We start from the raw sequence: 14,520 nt of genomic DNA on the forward strand, positions 1-14,520 counted from the left end.
ATATATATATATACATATTTGTGTGTGACTGCATAGAACACCCCTTTGGAAGTCAGAGAATGACTGTCAGTGGTCAGGTCTTTCCTTCCACCATGAAGGTTCCAGGGATTAAACTCAGGTCACTGGTCGACTAAGGCATCTTGCTAACCCTAATTTATTTATTTTTAATTATTTATTTATATTTAGTTGCTTAAATGATTATTTATAATTATTTAATATATTTACTTCTTTTCATTTCTTGCATTATGCAAGACCTATGATAGTTACAAAATTATATTTATACAACCATTTCTATTCTGAGATATAAAACGAAGTCTATTCTAATTATTTCTCTTTCCCTACTACTTTGTTCTCTTACAAACCTGAATAGCTAACTTTTGTTCCTATACTAAGTTCCAGGTTTATGTCTATGGTGTTATTTTTAAAGATGGTAATAAGATAGACATACTTAGTTCTCTTTCCTTTTTAAAGAAAGAGTAGAATATTTATATATATATATAACTTCTTACTTATTTCATTTAATAATATCTTTTGAAAATAATTATAAGCTTTGTACAGAAATATTTATTCTTCTTTTTTTCTAAAATTGATGATGACACTCACACCAATCAGTTTTCAGGGTATGTTCAGAGGCCTTGAGTATGTTTAAATTGTTGTACAACCATCACTGTCATATCCAGACATTTTTAAACCAACCAAACAAAGGTTGTTTCTTTGAAAAGATAGATTCACAAACCCCTAGCCAAATTATCCAAAAGGAAGAGAGAAAAGAGTTAAATCAATAAAATTTGAACTGAAAATAATATTATAGCAGATCTCAAGAAAAATGAGAAGTTCATTAGGGGATGTTTTTAAAACAGATATTCCAAAAACAAACAAACCAAACAAAACCCTTGGAAGATCTTAAAAAAAAAAAAAAGTAATTACTAGCTTTGTGACTTATCAAAATTAAATCAAGATAACTTAAACAGATCTATAATTGTCAACGAGATTAAAGCAGTAATAAAAGGTTTCCCCCACAAAGAAAAGCCCAAAAATAGATGGATTTACTGCTGATTTAGACTAAATCTTTAAGGACAAGCTAACATCAATACTCCACAAATCCTTCCACAAAATTGAAAGGGATGGAATAAGGCAAAGCTCATTCTATGATGCCAATGTCACCCTGATAATAAAATCAGATCACAAAAGTAGAAAACCATTGGGCAAGTCTCTGACAAATGTAGTTGCAAAGATTCTTGTAAATCATATTGAAGAACAGATGGAGACAATCATACACTGTTTCACATACAATCTGGTTCCACATCCGGGATGCAAGACTGATTCAATACACATTAGTACATGTGTGTAAACAACATGTAAATAGTCAAGTACAAGAATAACATGATTCATATCAATCCACCCAGAAAAAGCCTTTGAAAAGTCCAACAATCAAGTCATGATAACAGCCCTGTAGAAACTAGCAATAGAAGTAGTACTTCATTAAAAAAAAAAAAAAACCTATGCAAAAGAAAGCCTGAGAACATTTCCTCTAAAATCAGGAGTGAGGCAAAGGTATCTGTTTTTCAAGATAGTCCTTGAAGTCTTAGCTGGTGTTTCAGGAATCTAGAGTAAACACTACACCAATGAGAGTAGAAGAGAGTAATTTCACTAGTGGGCCAAAGCTACCATAGCTCTTAAGAGACTTCCCTCCCAGGTTCAGTTGTCTTCTTATTTTATACTCTAAAACCATAAAGTGGGGAGAGCAAGCAAGCATATTTTAAAGAAGCTATGTGACAGTCAGGAGGTTGTTAAGAGCCTTAACCCATTGTTTCCTGACTTCTCCAGACCACTCACTCTGTCCCAGGGTAGCAAGTGAAGCCATGATTGTCAACTAGGCAGTGCACACAGTGCTTCAGGTAAATCACTGTAGAAGGCATGGGTGTTCACAGATAGAAATTAGAGAAACCGGGAATGTTAATCATACTGGGTTGTCTCCTCGATGAGGGAAATGAATACCTGTTTTCTACCCAGAAGGCTGAGGGTTGATGTTCTTAATGACCTGATGGCCTTTGCTAATAAGAGGGCCAGACCGCACCCATATACCCCAGAATGTTCATCCCAGACCCCATTATGTTTATCCTTGTTTTTCAGTCAATAGAACCCATGCTTAGGAGAAATGTCACATGCATTTTATAGTCTGCTGACCTGTAAGCTATCCAGAGCCTAAGCCCGTAAGCGATAGAACCCATCTTCATGATTACATTTACTTACTTTGAGTTGAATTTCAATGTCATTATGCTTCCTTGTACACTAGGGACTGTATTATACCAGAAAACGGTTTTTTTTTTTCTTTCTAAGCTGCGCTGTACTTAAATAGGCTCAAAATAAACAGCCTGGTGTCAAACTCCAGAAGTCTAGACTCAGCACTGGTCAAGTCGTGCTCAACTGAGTTTTCTGCTTATGTCACAGCTCGTTTCTCTGCTGGCTACAGAACTTGTGGCGACTCCCACAAGTCACTAAATAAATCAATAAATCAATAGCTAATAATTGGTACTTTCTACCTTATTCTACTTCGTGAGAAATAATGCAAAAAAAAGGAAAAAGAAAAGGAAAGAAATACAAATTGGGAAGGAAGTAAAATACCCTTGTTTGCATGATAAATAACCTGATAGATATCACCAGAAATCTCTAGCCTGGAAAATACTTTCCACAGGGTACAAAAATACACATACAGCCTTCTATATATCAATAATCAATTTTCCGACAAAGAAATCAGGGAAATATTCCCATGCAGGATAGATTTTTAAAATACTTAGAAATATATTGTATGAAAGTGTCAAATAATTAATAAAACTATTTTTTAAATACCTAGTGTCTTAGTTAGGCTTTTATTGCTGTAAAGAGACACCACAACCAAGGCAATTCTTATAAAGGAAAATGTTTAATTGGGGTTGGTTTACAGTTCAGAAGTTTAGTCCATTATCGTCATGGTAGGAAGCATGGCAGCATCCAGGCAGGCATGGTGCTGGAGAAGGAGATGAGCTATTTCTTTGTCCTTAGGCTTCAGGCAGAGAACTAGCTTGAGATTCTGAGACCTCAAAGCCCACCCCTTAGTGACACACTTCCTTCAGTAAAGCCACACCTACTCCAATAAGGCCATACCTCCTCATAGTACCACTCCGTATAGACCAAGTATTCAAACATGAGCCTATGGGGGACATTCCTATTCAAACTACCACACATAGAAATAACCAAGGAAGAGAAAGGTATCTACAGCAAAATTTTAAAACATTGAAGTAAACTGATGAAGAACCGGGATGGAAAATTTCCCCATGTTTATGGACTGGCAAAATCTATACTGTAAATGCAAGGCATATTCAACACAATCTCCATCGAATCCAAGTACATTATTCACTGAAATTTTGCACAAACATAAAAACATTCATGCTTAAATACAAAAGACTCCAAATAGCCAAAATAGTGCTAAGCAGAAAGAGCAATTCTGAAAGCATCAAACCCTTGACCTCAAACTGTGCTGTAAGGGCAAGAAGGGCATGGCACTGACAGCACCAACACCCAAAACAGCAAAAGGGAGAAAGGAAGGAAGGGGGAGGAAGGAAGGATGGAAGGAAGGGAGGGAGGAAGGGAAGGAGGAAGGGAGGGAGGGAGGGAATGAGGAAGGAAGAAAGAAAGGGAGGAAGGTAGGGAGGGAGAGAGAAAGGGAGGGAAGGAGGGAGAAAGGAAGGAAGGGAGAGAGGGAGGGAGGGAACAAAGAAGGAAGGAAGGAAGGAAGGAAGGAAGGAAGGAAGGAAGAAAGAAAGGAGAGAAAAAGAGGAAGAAAGGAAGGAAGGGAGGAAGGAAAGAAGAAAGAAAGAAGGAAGAAGGAAAGAAAGAAGTAAAGAGAAAAGAAGCATTTCGACCAATGGAAAGAGGACCCAGACATCTATGAAGCTACACCTACCCAAATATTTACTAAAGCTGCCAAAAACACACATTGAAAAAAAACAACCCATTTAGCAAATTGTGTTGGGAAAACTGAATCACTATATGCAGAAGAGTGAAATTAAATTCACATCTCTCACCTTGTAAAAAATCAGGTGAAATATGGATCAAAAGTTTAAATATAAAAGAAGAAGCTATGAAATTAGTAGAGGAAAATATAAAGCTTGTGTTTTCCCAGATATTGATAAACTCTTCCTATGGAGTGGTATGATTCTGCATTTCCACTGCCACATGAATGTGTATTCTCCCACAGTCTTACCAAGCATCTAAAACTTTAATTTATGTGGAAAAACCTAAGCTGGCATATGTTTTAAAGATTTATTTACTTTATGTGTGTGAAGATACTGTCACTGTCTTCAGACACACCAGAAGAGGGTGTTGGATTCCATTACAGACGGTTGTGAGCCACCATGTGGTTGCTGGGAATTGAACTCAGGACCTCTGGAAGAGCAGTCAGTTATCTTAACCCCTGAGCCATCTCTCTAGCCCAAGTTGGTATATTTTATTAGCATTTTTTTTTTTTTGTAAATTGTGAATGAGCACCCTTTCCTGCTCATTCATGTGGCAGTTGCTCTATCCATGGGGCATTTGTTCATTTGTATGGAATTTGTTATATCGTCTTTTTTCTCACGGGGCATTTGTTATATCTTCTATTCATTCATGTGGTATTTGTTATATACTCCATTCATTTATTATATCCTCTGTTCATTAATGAAGCATATATTATATCCTCTTGTTCATTCATGAAGCATTTATAACACCCTCTGTTCATTTGTGGAAAATTTAGTATATCCTCTGTCTATTTTTCTATCCAATTGTTGTCTTTTGTCAAATCTCCTCCCATGTATTAGAAACATATATGTGTAAATAATAAAAGAGAGATTCACTTTTTCTGCCCAGTTATCATATCATATAGATTTTTCTGGTAGGAGTGTATGTGTGTTCTTTTGCTTTTGCTTTTGCTTTGGTTTTGGTTTTGAAATGTGTTTCACTATGCATCCCATATTGGTCTTGAACTCTCCACCTTTTCTCAGTCTACCTAGAGCTCAGATTCCAGGCACAGTCCAGCACACTCATCTCTTATACACTGTTACCTGGATTTTTTAAAATCAGTCAATCAAACTTCATCTTCTATTTTTATAGTTTTGGGTCTTTCTTTGTTTCTCATCTTGCTTGAGAATATATAATGGCCACCCTTAAATGTAACTACTAGTTTGGAATGTTTGTTATGGATCTATTTCATTATCCACCTTCTACCCTCCCTCCATGTCATCTTACTTAAAAAATATATTTTGTAAAGAAATGGAAGGTGTAAATAGATACTGTCTTGAATGTTTCAGTATGTGCGTTAGTACCTCGAGTCAACCTGCTGCTTTACAGAGTTGACTTTAGTGGACTTTAATGAATTGAGAATTAACAAGAAATAAGTGTAACATTCAGTGAACTTGAAGAGATCAATGTACAACCTAATTCTTGCCACATGAACACCTATCTGATTCTTTTCAGTGTTAATCATTTCTCGCTGTTACGACAGTGGCTCCTGTTGTACATGGATGCTGTTGCCCTCGCTGTTACGACAGTGGCTCCTGTTGTACATGGATGCTGTTGCCCTCATTTAACACTATGCTTTTGAAACATTACCCATGCCATGGGACTTGTTATGTTCACATGGCCTCTGCTGCCACAGAATTGTCTCAGGATGCTTGAAATGTTTATGACCAGGAAAACACTCATAATTACTACCAGAATTCAGACACCTTTCAAAAACTGTCCCAAGTATCTGTACATATTGAAATAGACAACTTGATCAAAAATCTCTTCAAAAAGCTATTTCTAGGACATGCTTGTAGGCATATACATCTGAGGATAAAGTATGCAGGATGTTTGACGTTGAGGCTGAAGACGGAAATAAGGAAGCTGTCGTTTTGTTGTTGTTTTGTTCTTAAAACATCTAGGTCTTTTGATTATTTTAAATGGATCTTCAGTAACTTTATTAATATAATCTAATATTAGCTTAAAGTATCACTGCTTCTCAGTTTTTCAAGGCCAAAGACATCAAAACCTACAAGGTGACTTCATATTATAAAAGGACCAATCAAAGGAAGCCTTCAGGTTCTCCCCCATAACTAGTGAAATAACTGTAATATAGCCCACAAGAAAATTATACAGCTTGTCTTAATAGAATTTGAAATATGTCTATTGGATTATTTTAATAAAGAGAAGATATTGTTTTCCTCATATTGAAGCAAATGTCAGCATAGGGCTGAACTTGAATTACATTGGAAGTTTTAATAAGAAATTTTGTTGTTAGTTTAAAGAGCTTTAAAATTAATACAAATCAGAGAGCAATTCTAATCTACATCTTTCAACTCTGTCACTGGAACTGGGTTTGGACATACACACATGCTGTATGAAGCTAACAACAGAAGAAAGATGAATCTACAGTGAGTTGGAACCAAGGCATTAGTCATGTACATAGGTGAACTGAAACATGACCTCTTTAAATTATATGACAAATTAGTAAAGTGCAACAGACATGGAGCTGGAGCAATGGCTAAATAGATGGTGCTTGCTACACCAGCATGAAGACCAGAGTTCACATTTCCAGGACTCATAAAAGCTGAGCCATCATGCCAGCCAACTGTAATCCCAGCACTCAGGAGGCAGACGCAGGGGAGCCCTAAAAAAGCTGGCTAGCTAGCCTACCAAAAATTAGCAGACCCTAAGCTCAACTGAAGAACCCTTCTCACATTTAACATGGGGAGAAATTGAGGAAGACACCTGCCCAGTGTCAATTTTGAGCTTCTATATACAATCATACACATGAATAGTATACACACATGCACTTGAGAGAAAAATACAATGAAAGTGCCTCTTAAGACATTATGCAAGTTTAAATTATCTCTGGTTTTCTATTCTTCGATATTTGTAGTAAACACCCTAGCACATCCTGTTGCAACCTACATTAAAATTACCTACATTAAATTCAAAGTCACAAAACAACAATATCAACCAAACCTCCCAGAGTTCCCAGAGACTAAATCACCAACCAAAGAGTACATGTGGAGGAACCCATGGCTCTAGCCACATATGTAGCAGAGTATGCATTGTCTGGCATCAGTAGGAGAGGCCCTTGGTCCTGTGAAAGACTGATTCCCCAGTGTAGGGGAATTCAGGGTGATGAGGTGGGGGTGGATATATGGGAGGGGGAGTACCCTCATAGAATCAAGGAGAGAAGGGGTGGGATAGGGATGTTCCAGAGGAGATCACACCGGGAAAGGACATAACATGTGAAATGTAATTACACAAAATATCCATTAAAAAATTCAAAGTCACTTAGGAAAGAAATTAGATTGTACCTAAACAGTCTTCCCATAGGAGACTTTTGTTTATGAAGTACGTTTTATGGAGTATTTAGTGTGCAGCGTATGCTGTTCTCTGTACTGGGAATACAAGCTAGGTGTAGAAGCAGCCTCCTGGAATGCCAGCGGTTGGGGATAGGGAGCTCTTGAAGGACATGATCGCTGAGTTTCTAAAGGGAGGTAAGAAGAGAAGATGAAGCCCAAAAGGAGAAGAAGATCATATCATGGAGATAAGATACCGTGTGATCTATGAAAGAGAGCAAGTATCTCAGTGCAAGTGGAGAAGGACCAGAGTGGTAGAAGATGGGAGTGAAAAGGTAGAACTTACGGACTCAGGACGGTGGAAGGGGAGCTCATAGAAGGCCTTTAATGAAAAATGACCTGATCAGATTTGTGGTATGGGTTGTCCACCCCTGATGCTGCTTAAGTGACTAAGATAAATGGAATAAGACTAAAAAGTCCAAAGATTCTGGCAGTAGGCTCTTGTTCAGCTTCCAGGTAAAAAAAGGTCATGACAGTAAAGATGGTATGGGGAAGAAGGCTTAAAAAATGTTTAAGTGAGAACTGGAGAGATGGCCTCAATGGTTAAGAACATTAGCTGCTCTTCCAGAGGATAGGGTTCGATTCCTAGCACCCACATGTTGGCTCCCAACTGTCTGTGACTCCAGTCCCAGGGTGTACAATGCCCTCTTCTGGCATCAGTGGGAACTGTAGGCACAAGGTGCACAGGTACGTGTGGTCAAACATTCATATACATGAAATAAAAATAAACAGAATCTAAAAAAGCCTAAGCAGTAAAATTAGTAGAACTCAACGTACTTCATGGGTGGTAGAGGTCACATGGTGGAAGGAGGAAGAAGGAAAGTACCATGTGCTTAAAGGATCAGGTGTCTTAGTCTTATTAAATAAAATATGAGTGTTTAAGCCTATACCTTTGGAGAGAGAACTAGACTAGATTATTAGAACATTAACATCGAGGTTATTATTACAACAGAAGGCATAGAGATTACCCTGATGCAGGTGGAGGAAAGAAAAAGAAAAGACAAATGTGCAAAAGGTAAGCACTAAAGATTTTAATATTAAAAGGTGGACAGAACAAGAAAGCATTAAATCAAAAACGGAAAAACAGATGGCGATAAGTCCCAAGCTGTGTCAGTCAGCTTTCCATCACCGGGACAAAATCTTTGAGAGCAATAACTTAAAAGGAAGATTAATTTTTCAGTGCAAAACCCCAGTCCAAAGTTCTTGACCCAATTGTTGTGGGGCCATGTAGAAACTGAGCCCACGAATTTGCTCCTTATAAAGGTTAGAAACTGAGGAAGAGAAAGAGAAAAGGAGGAAGGGTAAGGCCACAATATCCCTTTGAAGGGCGTGTACTCACTTAGCCTAACTTCTAAAAGGCTCCAGCATCTTCCCTCCAATAGTGCCACAGGCTGTGGAACTAAGCTTTTAGCATTGGGGAATGTCCAAGATCAAAATGAGAATACAAGCAAAACCAGGAAAGCCGTCTATGATGAGCGTTAAGGCGTCTCAAAAGGGAGAGAACATGAAGAACTCTTAAAACAAGAGTCTGCTCACCTTAAGTAGATGTCATCGTGTGTCCCTATCAAGTCTTGCACGTGTCTCCAATTCAACATTTTCAGATTGCTTAGTGATTAGCATTTCATCTACATACTTTAAGGTCTCATACACATCTCATATCACAGATGCTATATTTAGATCTGTATTCTAAGAACCTAAGATGCTCAACAAATATCCAAGGCAAGATAACTGCAAAGAAGCACGTGTAACTAGCTGTCGATATAAAAAAGAAAAAAAAAAAACCCTGTTTCCATAAAGTATGATGTATCAGAAGCTGAACAGGTGGACTTGTCAAGTGAAGGGCTGGCCTGTCAGTGGAAATGGCTAATGTAGATTGGTTTTTGTTTTTGTTTTTCTCAAGATGATTGAAGAGAAGATATATATATATATATATATATATATATATATATATATATATTGGTTTTGTTGATTCTTTGCATAGTTCTTTTTGCTTCTATTTGGTTTATTTTGGGCCTGAGTTTGATTATTTCCTGCCATCTACTCCTCTTGGGTGTATTTCTTTTGTTTTGTTCTAGAGCTTTCAGGTGTGCTGTCAAGGTGCTGTGTGTGTGTGTGTGTATACGTATATATATATGTATATATATATATACATATATATACACACACGCACATATATACATATACAATATATATACATATATATATGAGAGAGAGAGAGAGAGAGAGAGAGAGAGAGAGAGAGGAGAGTGAAGTGGCTAAATCAAAAAGGGACCAGAAGAGAAGGGAGGATGTTTTTGTTGTTTCAATAAAATATCCAAGCTAAATTTTCTAATGCTAAAGGGGTGAGGGGTAGTAAATTTCATATTCAGTGGCTGTGAACATATTACACCACTGTTGGAAGTTGGCTCCAGCACGTAGCTGTAACATTTTTAATAAGTCTGACTATGTGCTCCCACCAATCTACATCTGTGTTCTTTTTCTTCAGAGCCCTGCCGTCAGTATGGATGTGAACTGCATTGATGTATTTCAAACAGAGGGATATAGTATGATAGTGTGTGGGACCTTAAATGGCATGCTTATCTTATGGAATTTTATAGCAGCTACTGTCAAAGAAATGTAAGTGTTGTATTTACCCTAAGGAATAGGACATTTTGCTGCATTCAAGTTTAAATAACAAGCAATACTCAAAGAAAAGAGGTGTTGGTAATGGAGGAAGGATTTTTCTCTGAAATTATTTGCATAAGTACATTATGTTCTGAATGTCTAAATTCCGTGATTATTACGGAAAACCCATAAATATTTGTATACCCAAGATATTTGTTCTTTACATAAATATCTGATCTTTCCATGTTTAAATTTATGACATCAATAAATGGTTTTAATTTTATTTTTTAAATTTTAGTTATTTTTATATAGATATTTTGCCTGATACCTGGCAGAGGCCAGAAGAGGACACTGAATCCCCTGAGTCTAGAGTTACAAACAATTGTGAGTCAGCATGTGGATGCTAGAAATCAAATTTGGGTCCACTAGAAGATGAGCCAGTGCTCTTAACCACTCAGCCATATCTCTAGCTCCAACAAATATTTAAAATGTGTAATAACTTGACACACTAATATTTACAAACTTTCAAGTTGCATATATCCAATTATTTTTTATTTTATCAGTAAGTATATTTTAAAAATTTCAAAATAGCAGGAACTCTTTGAAGTTAAACATTAAGAAAATGCTAATTTCAAACACAATGAGAAAAATTATCAATATTTCCATGATGTTTGTTGAACATGATTTTAACATTTTCAATTGTTAATATTCAACAAACATAATAATTAATTTTAAGATATATTTCATTGTTATATCCCCCTTTTAATTTCTGATTTTATTAGTTTGGATACTGTCTCTGTGCCCTCTGGTTAGTTTAGCTAAGGGTTTATCTGTCTTGTTGATTTTTCTCAAAGAACCTGCTCCTGGTTTTGTTGATTCTTTGCAGAGTTCTTTTTGCTTCTATTTGGTTTATTTTGGGCCTGAGTTTGATTATTTCCTGCCATCTACTCCTCTTGGGTGTATTTCCTTCATTTTGTTCTAGAGCTTTCAGGTGTGCTGTCAAGGTGGTAGTGTAAGCTCTCTTCAGTTTCTTTTTGTAGGCAATTGGAGTTATGAGTTTTCCTCTTACCACTGTTTTCATTGTGTCCCATAAGTTTTGGTATGGTGTGTCTTCATTTTCATTAAATTCTAAAAAACCTTTAACTTCTTTCTTTATTTCTTCCTTAAACAAGTTATCATTGAGTAGAGCATTGTTCAGCTTCCATGTGTATGTGTGCTTTCCATTGTTTTTGTTGGTATTTAAGACCAGCCTTAGTCTCTGGTAATCTGATAGGGTACATGGGATTATTTCAATCTGCTTGTATCTGTTGAGGCCTGTTTTGTGACCAATTATATGGCCAATTTTAGAGAAGGTACCATGAGGTGTTGAGAAGAAGGTATATTCTTTTGCTTTAGGATGAAATGTTCTATAAATATCTGTTAGATCCATTTGGTTCATAACTTCTGTTAGTTTCACTGTATCTCTGTTTAGTTTCTGTTTCCATGATCTGTCTATTGCTGAGAGTGGGATGCTGAAATCTCTCACTATTATTGTATGGGGTGCAATGTGTGCTTTGAGCTTTAGTAAAGTTTCTTTTATGAATGTGGTGCCTTTGCATTTGGGGCACAGATTTTCAGAATTGAGAGTTCCTCTTGGTAGATTTTTCCTTTGACCAGTATGAAGTGTTCTTCCTTATCCTTTTTGATAACTTTTGGTTGAAAGTTGATTTTATTCAAAATTAGGATGGCTACTCCAGCTTGTTTCTTGGGACCACCTTACTAGGAAAATTGTTTTCCAACCTTTTACTCTGAGGTAGTGTCTGTCTTTGTCACTGAGGTAGGTTTCCTGTATGCAGCAAAATGCTGTCTCCTGTTTACCTATCCAGTCTGTTAGTCTATGTCTTTTTATTAGGGAATTGAGTCCATTGATGTTAAGAGATATTAAGGAATAGTCATTGTTGCTTCCTGTTATTTTTGATGTTATTTTTATGTTTGTGTGGCTATCTTCTTTTGGGTTGGTTGAAAGAAGATTACTTTCTTGCTTTTTCTAGGGTGTAGTTTCCCTCCTTGTGTTGGTGTTTTCCATCTATTATCCTTTGTAGGGCTGGATTTGTGGAAAGACATTGTGTAAATTTGTTTTTTATTGTGCAATATCTTGGTTTCTCCATCTATGGTAATTGAAAATTTTGCTGGGTAGAGTAGCCTGGGCTGGCATTTGTGTTCTCTTAGAGTCTGTATGACATCTTCCCAGGATCTTCTAGCTTTCATAGCCTTTGGTGAGAAGTCTGGTGTAATTCTGATAGGTCTGCCTTTATATGTTACTTGACCTTTTTCCCTTACTGCTTTTAAAATTCTTTCTTTGTTTTGTGCATTTTTGTGTTTTGACTATTATGTGATGAGAGGAATTTCTTTCCTGGTCCAATCTATTTGGTGTTCTGTAGGCTTCTTGTATGTTTATGGGCTTCTCTTTCTTTAGATTAGGGAAGTTTTCTTCTATAATTTTGTTGAAGATATTTACTGGCCCATTACATTGGGAGTCTTCACTCTCTTCTATACCTACTATCCTTAGGTTTGGTTTTCTCATTGTGTCCTGAATTTCTTGGATATTTTGGGTTAGGAGCTTTTTGCTTTTTGCATTTTCTTTGACTGTTGTGTCAATGTTTTCTAGGGTGTCTTCTGCCCCTGAGAGTCTCTCTTCTATCTCCTGTATTGTGTTGGTGATGCTTGCATCTATGACTCCTGATCTCTTTCCTAGGTTTTCTAGCTGCAGTATTGTCTCCCTTTGTGATTTCTTCATTGTTTCCATTTCCATTTTTAGATTCTAGATGGTTTTGTTCATTTCCTTTCCCTGTTTGATTGTGTTTTCCTATAGCTCTTTAAGGGATTTTTGTGTTTCCTCTTGAAGGGCTTCTAGCTGTTTACCTGTGTTCTCCTGCATTTCTTTGAGGGAGTTATTTATGTCCTTCTTTGGGGTTTTTTGTATGTTTGTCTTGTCTTTTTGTTGTTGTTGTTGTTTTTCTATTTATGTCCTTCTTAAAGTCATCTATTATCACCATGAGAAGTGATTTTAGATCTGAATCCTGCTTTTCTGGTGTGATGGTGCATCCAGGACTTGCTATGGTGGGAGAACTGGGTTCTGATGATACCAAGTAACCTTGGTTTCTGTTGCTTATGTTCTTCTGCTTGCATGCTGCCATCTGATTATCTCTAGTGCTACCTGCCCTGGCTATATCTTGCTGGAGCCTATCCTTCCTGTGATCCTGGTAGTATCAGAACTCCCAAGAGTTCAGCTGTCTCTCTGATCCTGTGATTCTGGGTTCCTAAGCTCCTGGACTCCTGGGATCCTGAGATCCTGGGTGTGTCCAAAATCCTGGGATCCTGTGATTCTGTAATCCTGTGATCCTGGTCTTGTTAGAGTACCTGGGAGTGGAACTTCTTCTGGGTGTTATGGGACTGGCTGCAGAGTTAATGCCCAAGGTCTGTTCAGGGCACCTTTCCAGACTGGAAGGAACCCATGCCACTGGCAGAGTTCCTGGATGTCTGGGTCCTGCTGGTCCCAGTTACTCCCCAGTGTTCCACATATCCAATTATGTCCTGGAAATCTGATCATTCCCCAGTCACTTCACACTTCACAATTCCAGACCTCTGTCCCTCCATCAATCTTCTCCTCCCTCTGTATTCCTAGTGCCACCAATCCTATTTCTTTGACAAATACAAATGGTAATAAACATTCAGAAAGAATTTTCTTCTCATTCACATCATCATATCCAATTTACATGATGCCTCTAGCATGGCCAATGTATGGGGTGCATCTTGAATCTCAACCACTTATGTTGAAATATTCTGGATCGTGACTAGAATCTTTACCCTTCCCAATTAACCATCATCTCTTAAGTGTTCTTGACATTGGTTTAAAGGACGTAGCATAATGTATTATCCGTGTGGCTGAACTGCAAATAATAGGCTGTCTGGACTTGTGTACTTTGAGGTATGAGTTGGGATCTTAGATGGGCATCCTAGATCAAGGAGGCTTGTAAAATTGTGCACCAATAAAAATGCCCAATAACCTTAAATAAACCAAAATACAATCAAGCTTGGCTTAGAGAAGAAAGGTTTCAAAAAGGAAAGGAAGAAGGAAATGAGGAAAACACATAAGACATCTCTACCTCTAGCCAGAGGGCATTCTCTCCTATCGGTCTATCTGGACCACAGCTCTTTCCATCAAAAGTTGGCCCCATCCCAACAATCAGCGTCTGTCCTCAGACTCTTACTTCTGCACTGCGTACTTGTCATTTGATACCTATGTCTACACTCACTAGACAATTCCTCACACTCTTATGAACCGTTCTCACATTGAAAGTGTCAGTTTGTGTCTGACTCACTACTGAGAAGGCAAAGAAGAGGGATAAAAAAGATCAGTACCGATGCCACTGTGAAAAGAGGGGGCAGCTGCCCTGAGCTATTTCCAATATCGAGGTAGCAGTTTTTCTTGCTTAAGTACCCAGAATTTTGCCAAGGAAGACATGCAAAGATAGTGCTCAATAAAAGC

At 37.5% G+C, this 14,520-nt stretch overlaps 1 protein-coding gene across 1 annotated transcript in view; it reads left to right on the plus strand.

Annotated features, from left to right (window-relative positions):
* The window catches only part of Wdr64 (WD repeat domain 64), a 126,840-nt gene that overhangs the window by 82,323 nt on the left and 29,997 nt on the right, over nucleotides 1-14,520 (plus strand). Inside the window, exon 16 of the mRNA XM_031390517.1 lies at nucleotides 9,874-10,004. Coding sequence (XP_031246377.1) covers nucleotides 9,874-10,004 — 131 coding nt within the window. The remainder of the gene's footprint in view (nucleotides 1-9,873; nucleotides 10,005-14,520) is intronic.

This window comes from Mastomys coucha, unplaced genomic scaffold (assembly GCF_008632895.1).
Source record: "Mastomys coucha isolate ucsf_1 unplaced genomic scaffold, UCSF_Mcou_1 pScaffold1, whole genome shotgun sequence".
In the NCBI taxonomy this organism is placed as follows: domain Eukaryota; kingdom Metazoa; phylum Chordata; class Mammalia; order Rodentia; family Muridae; genus Mastomys; species Mastomys coucha.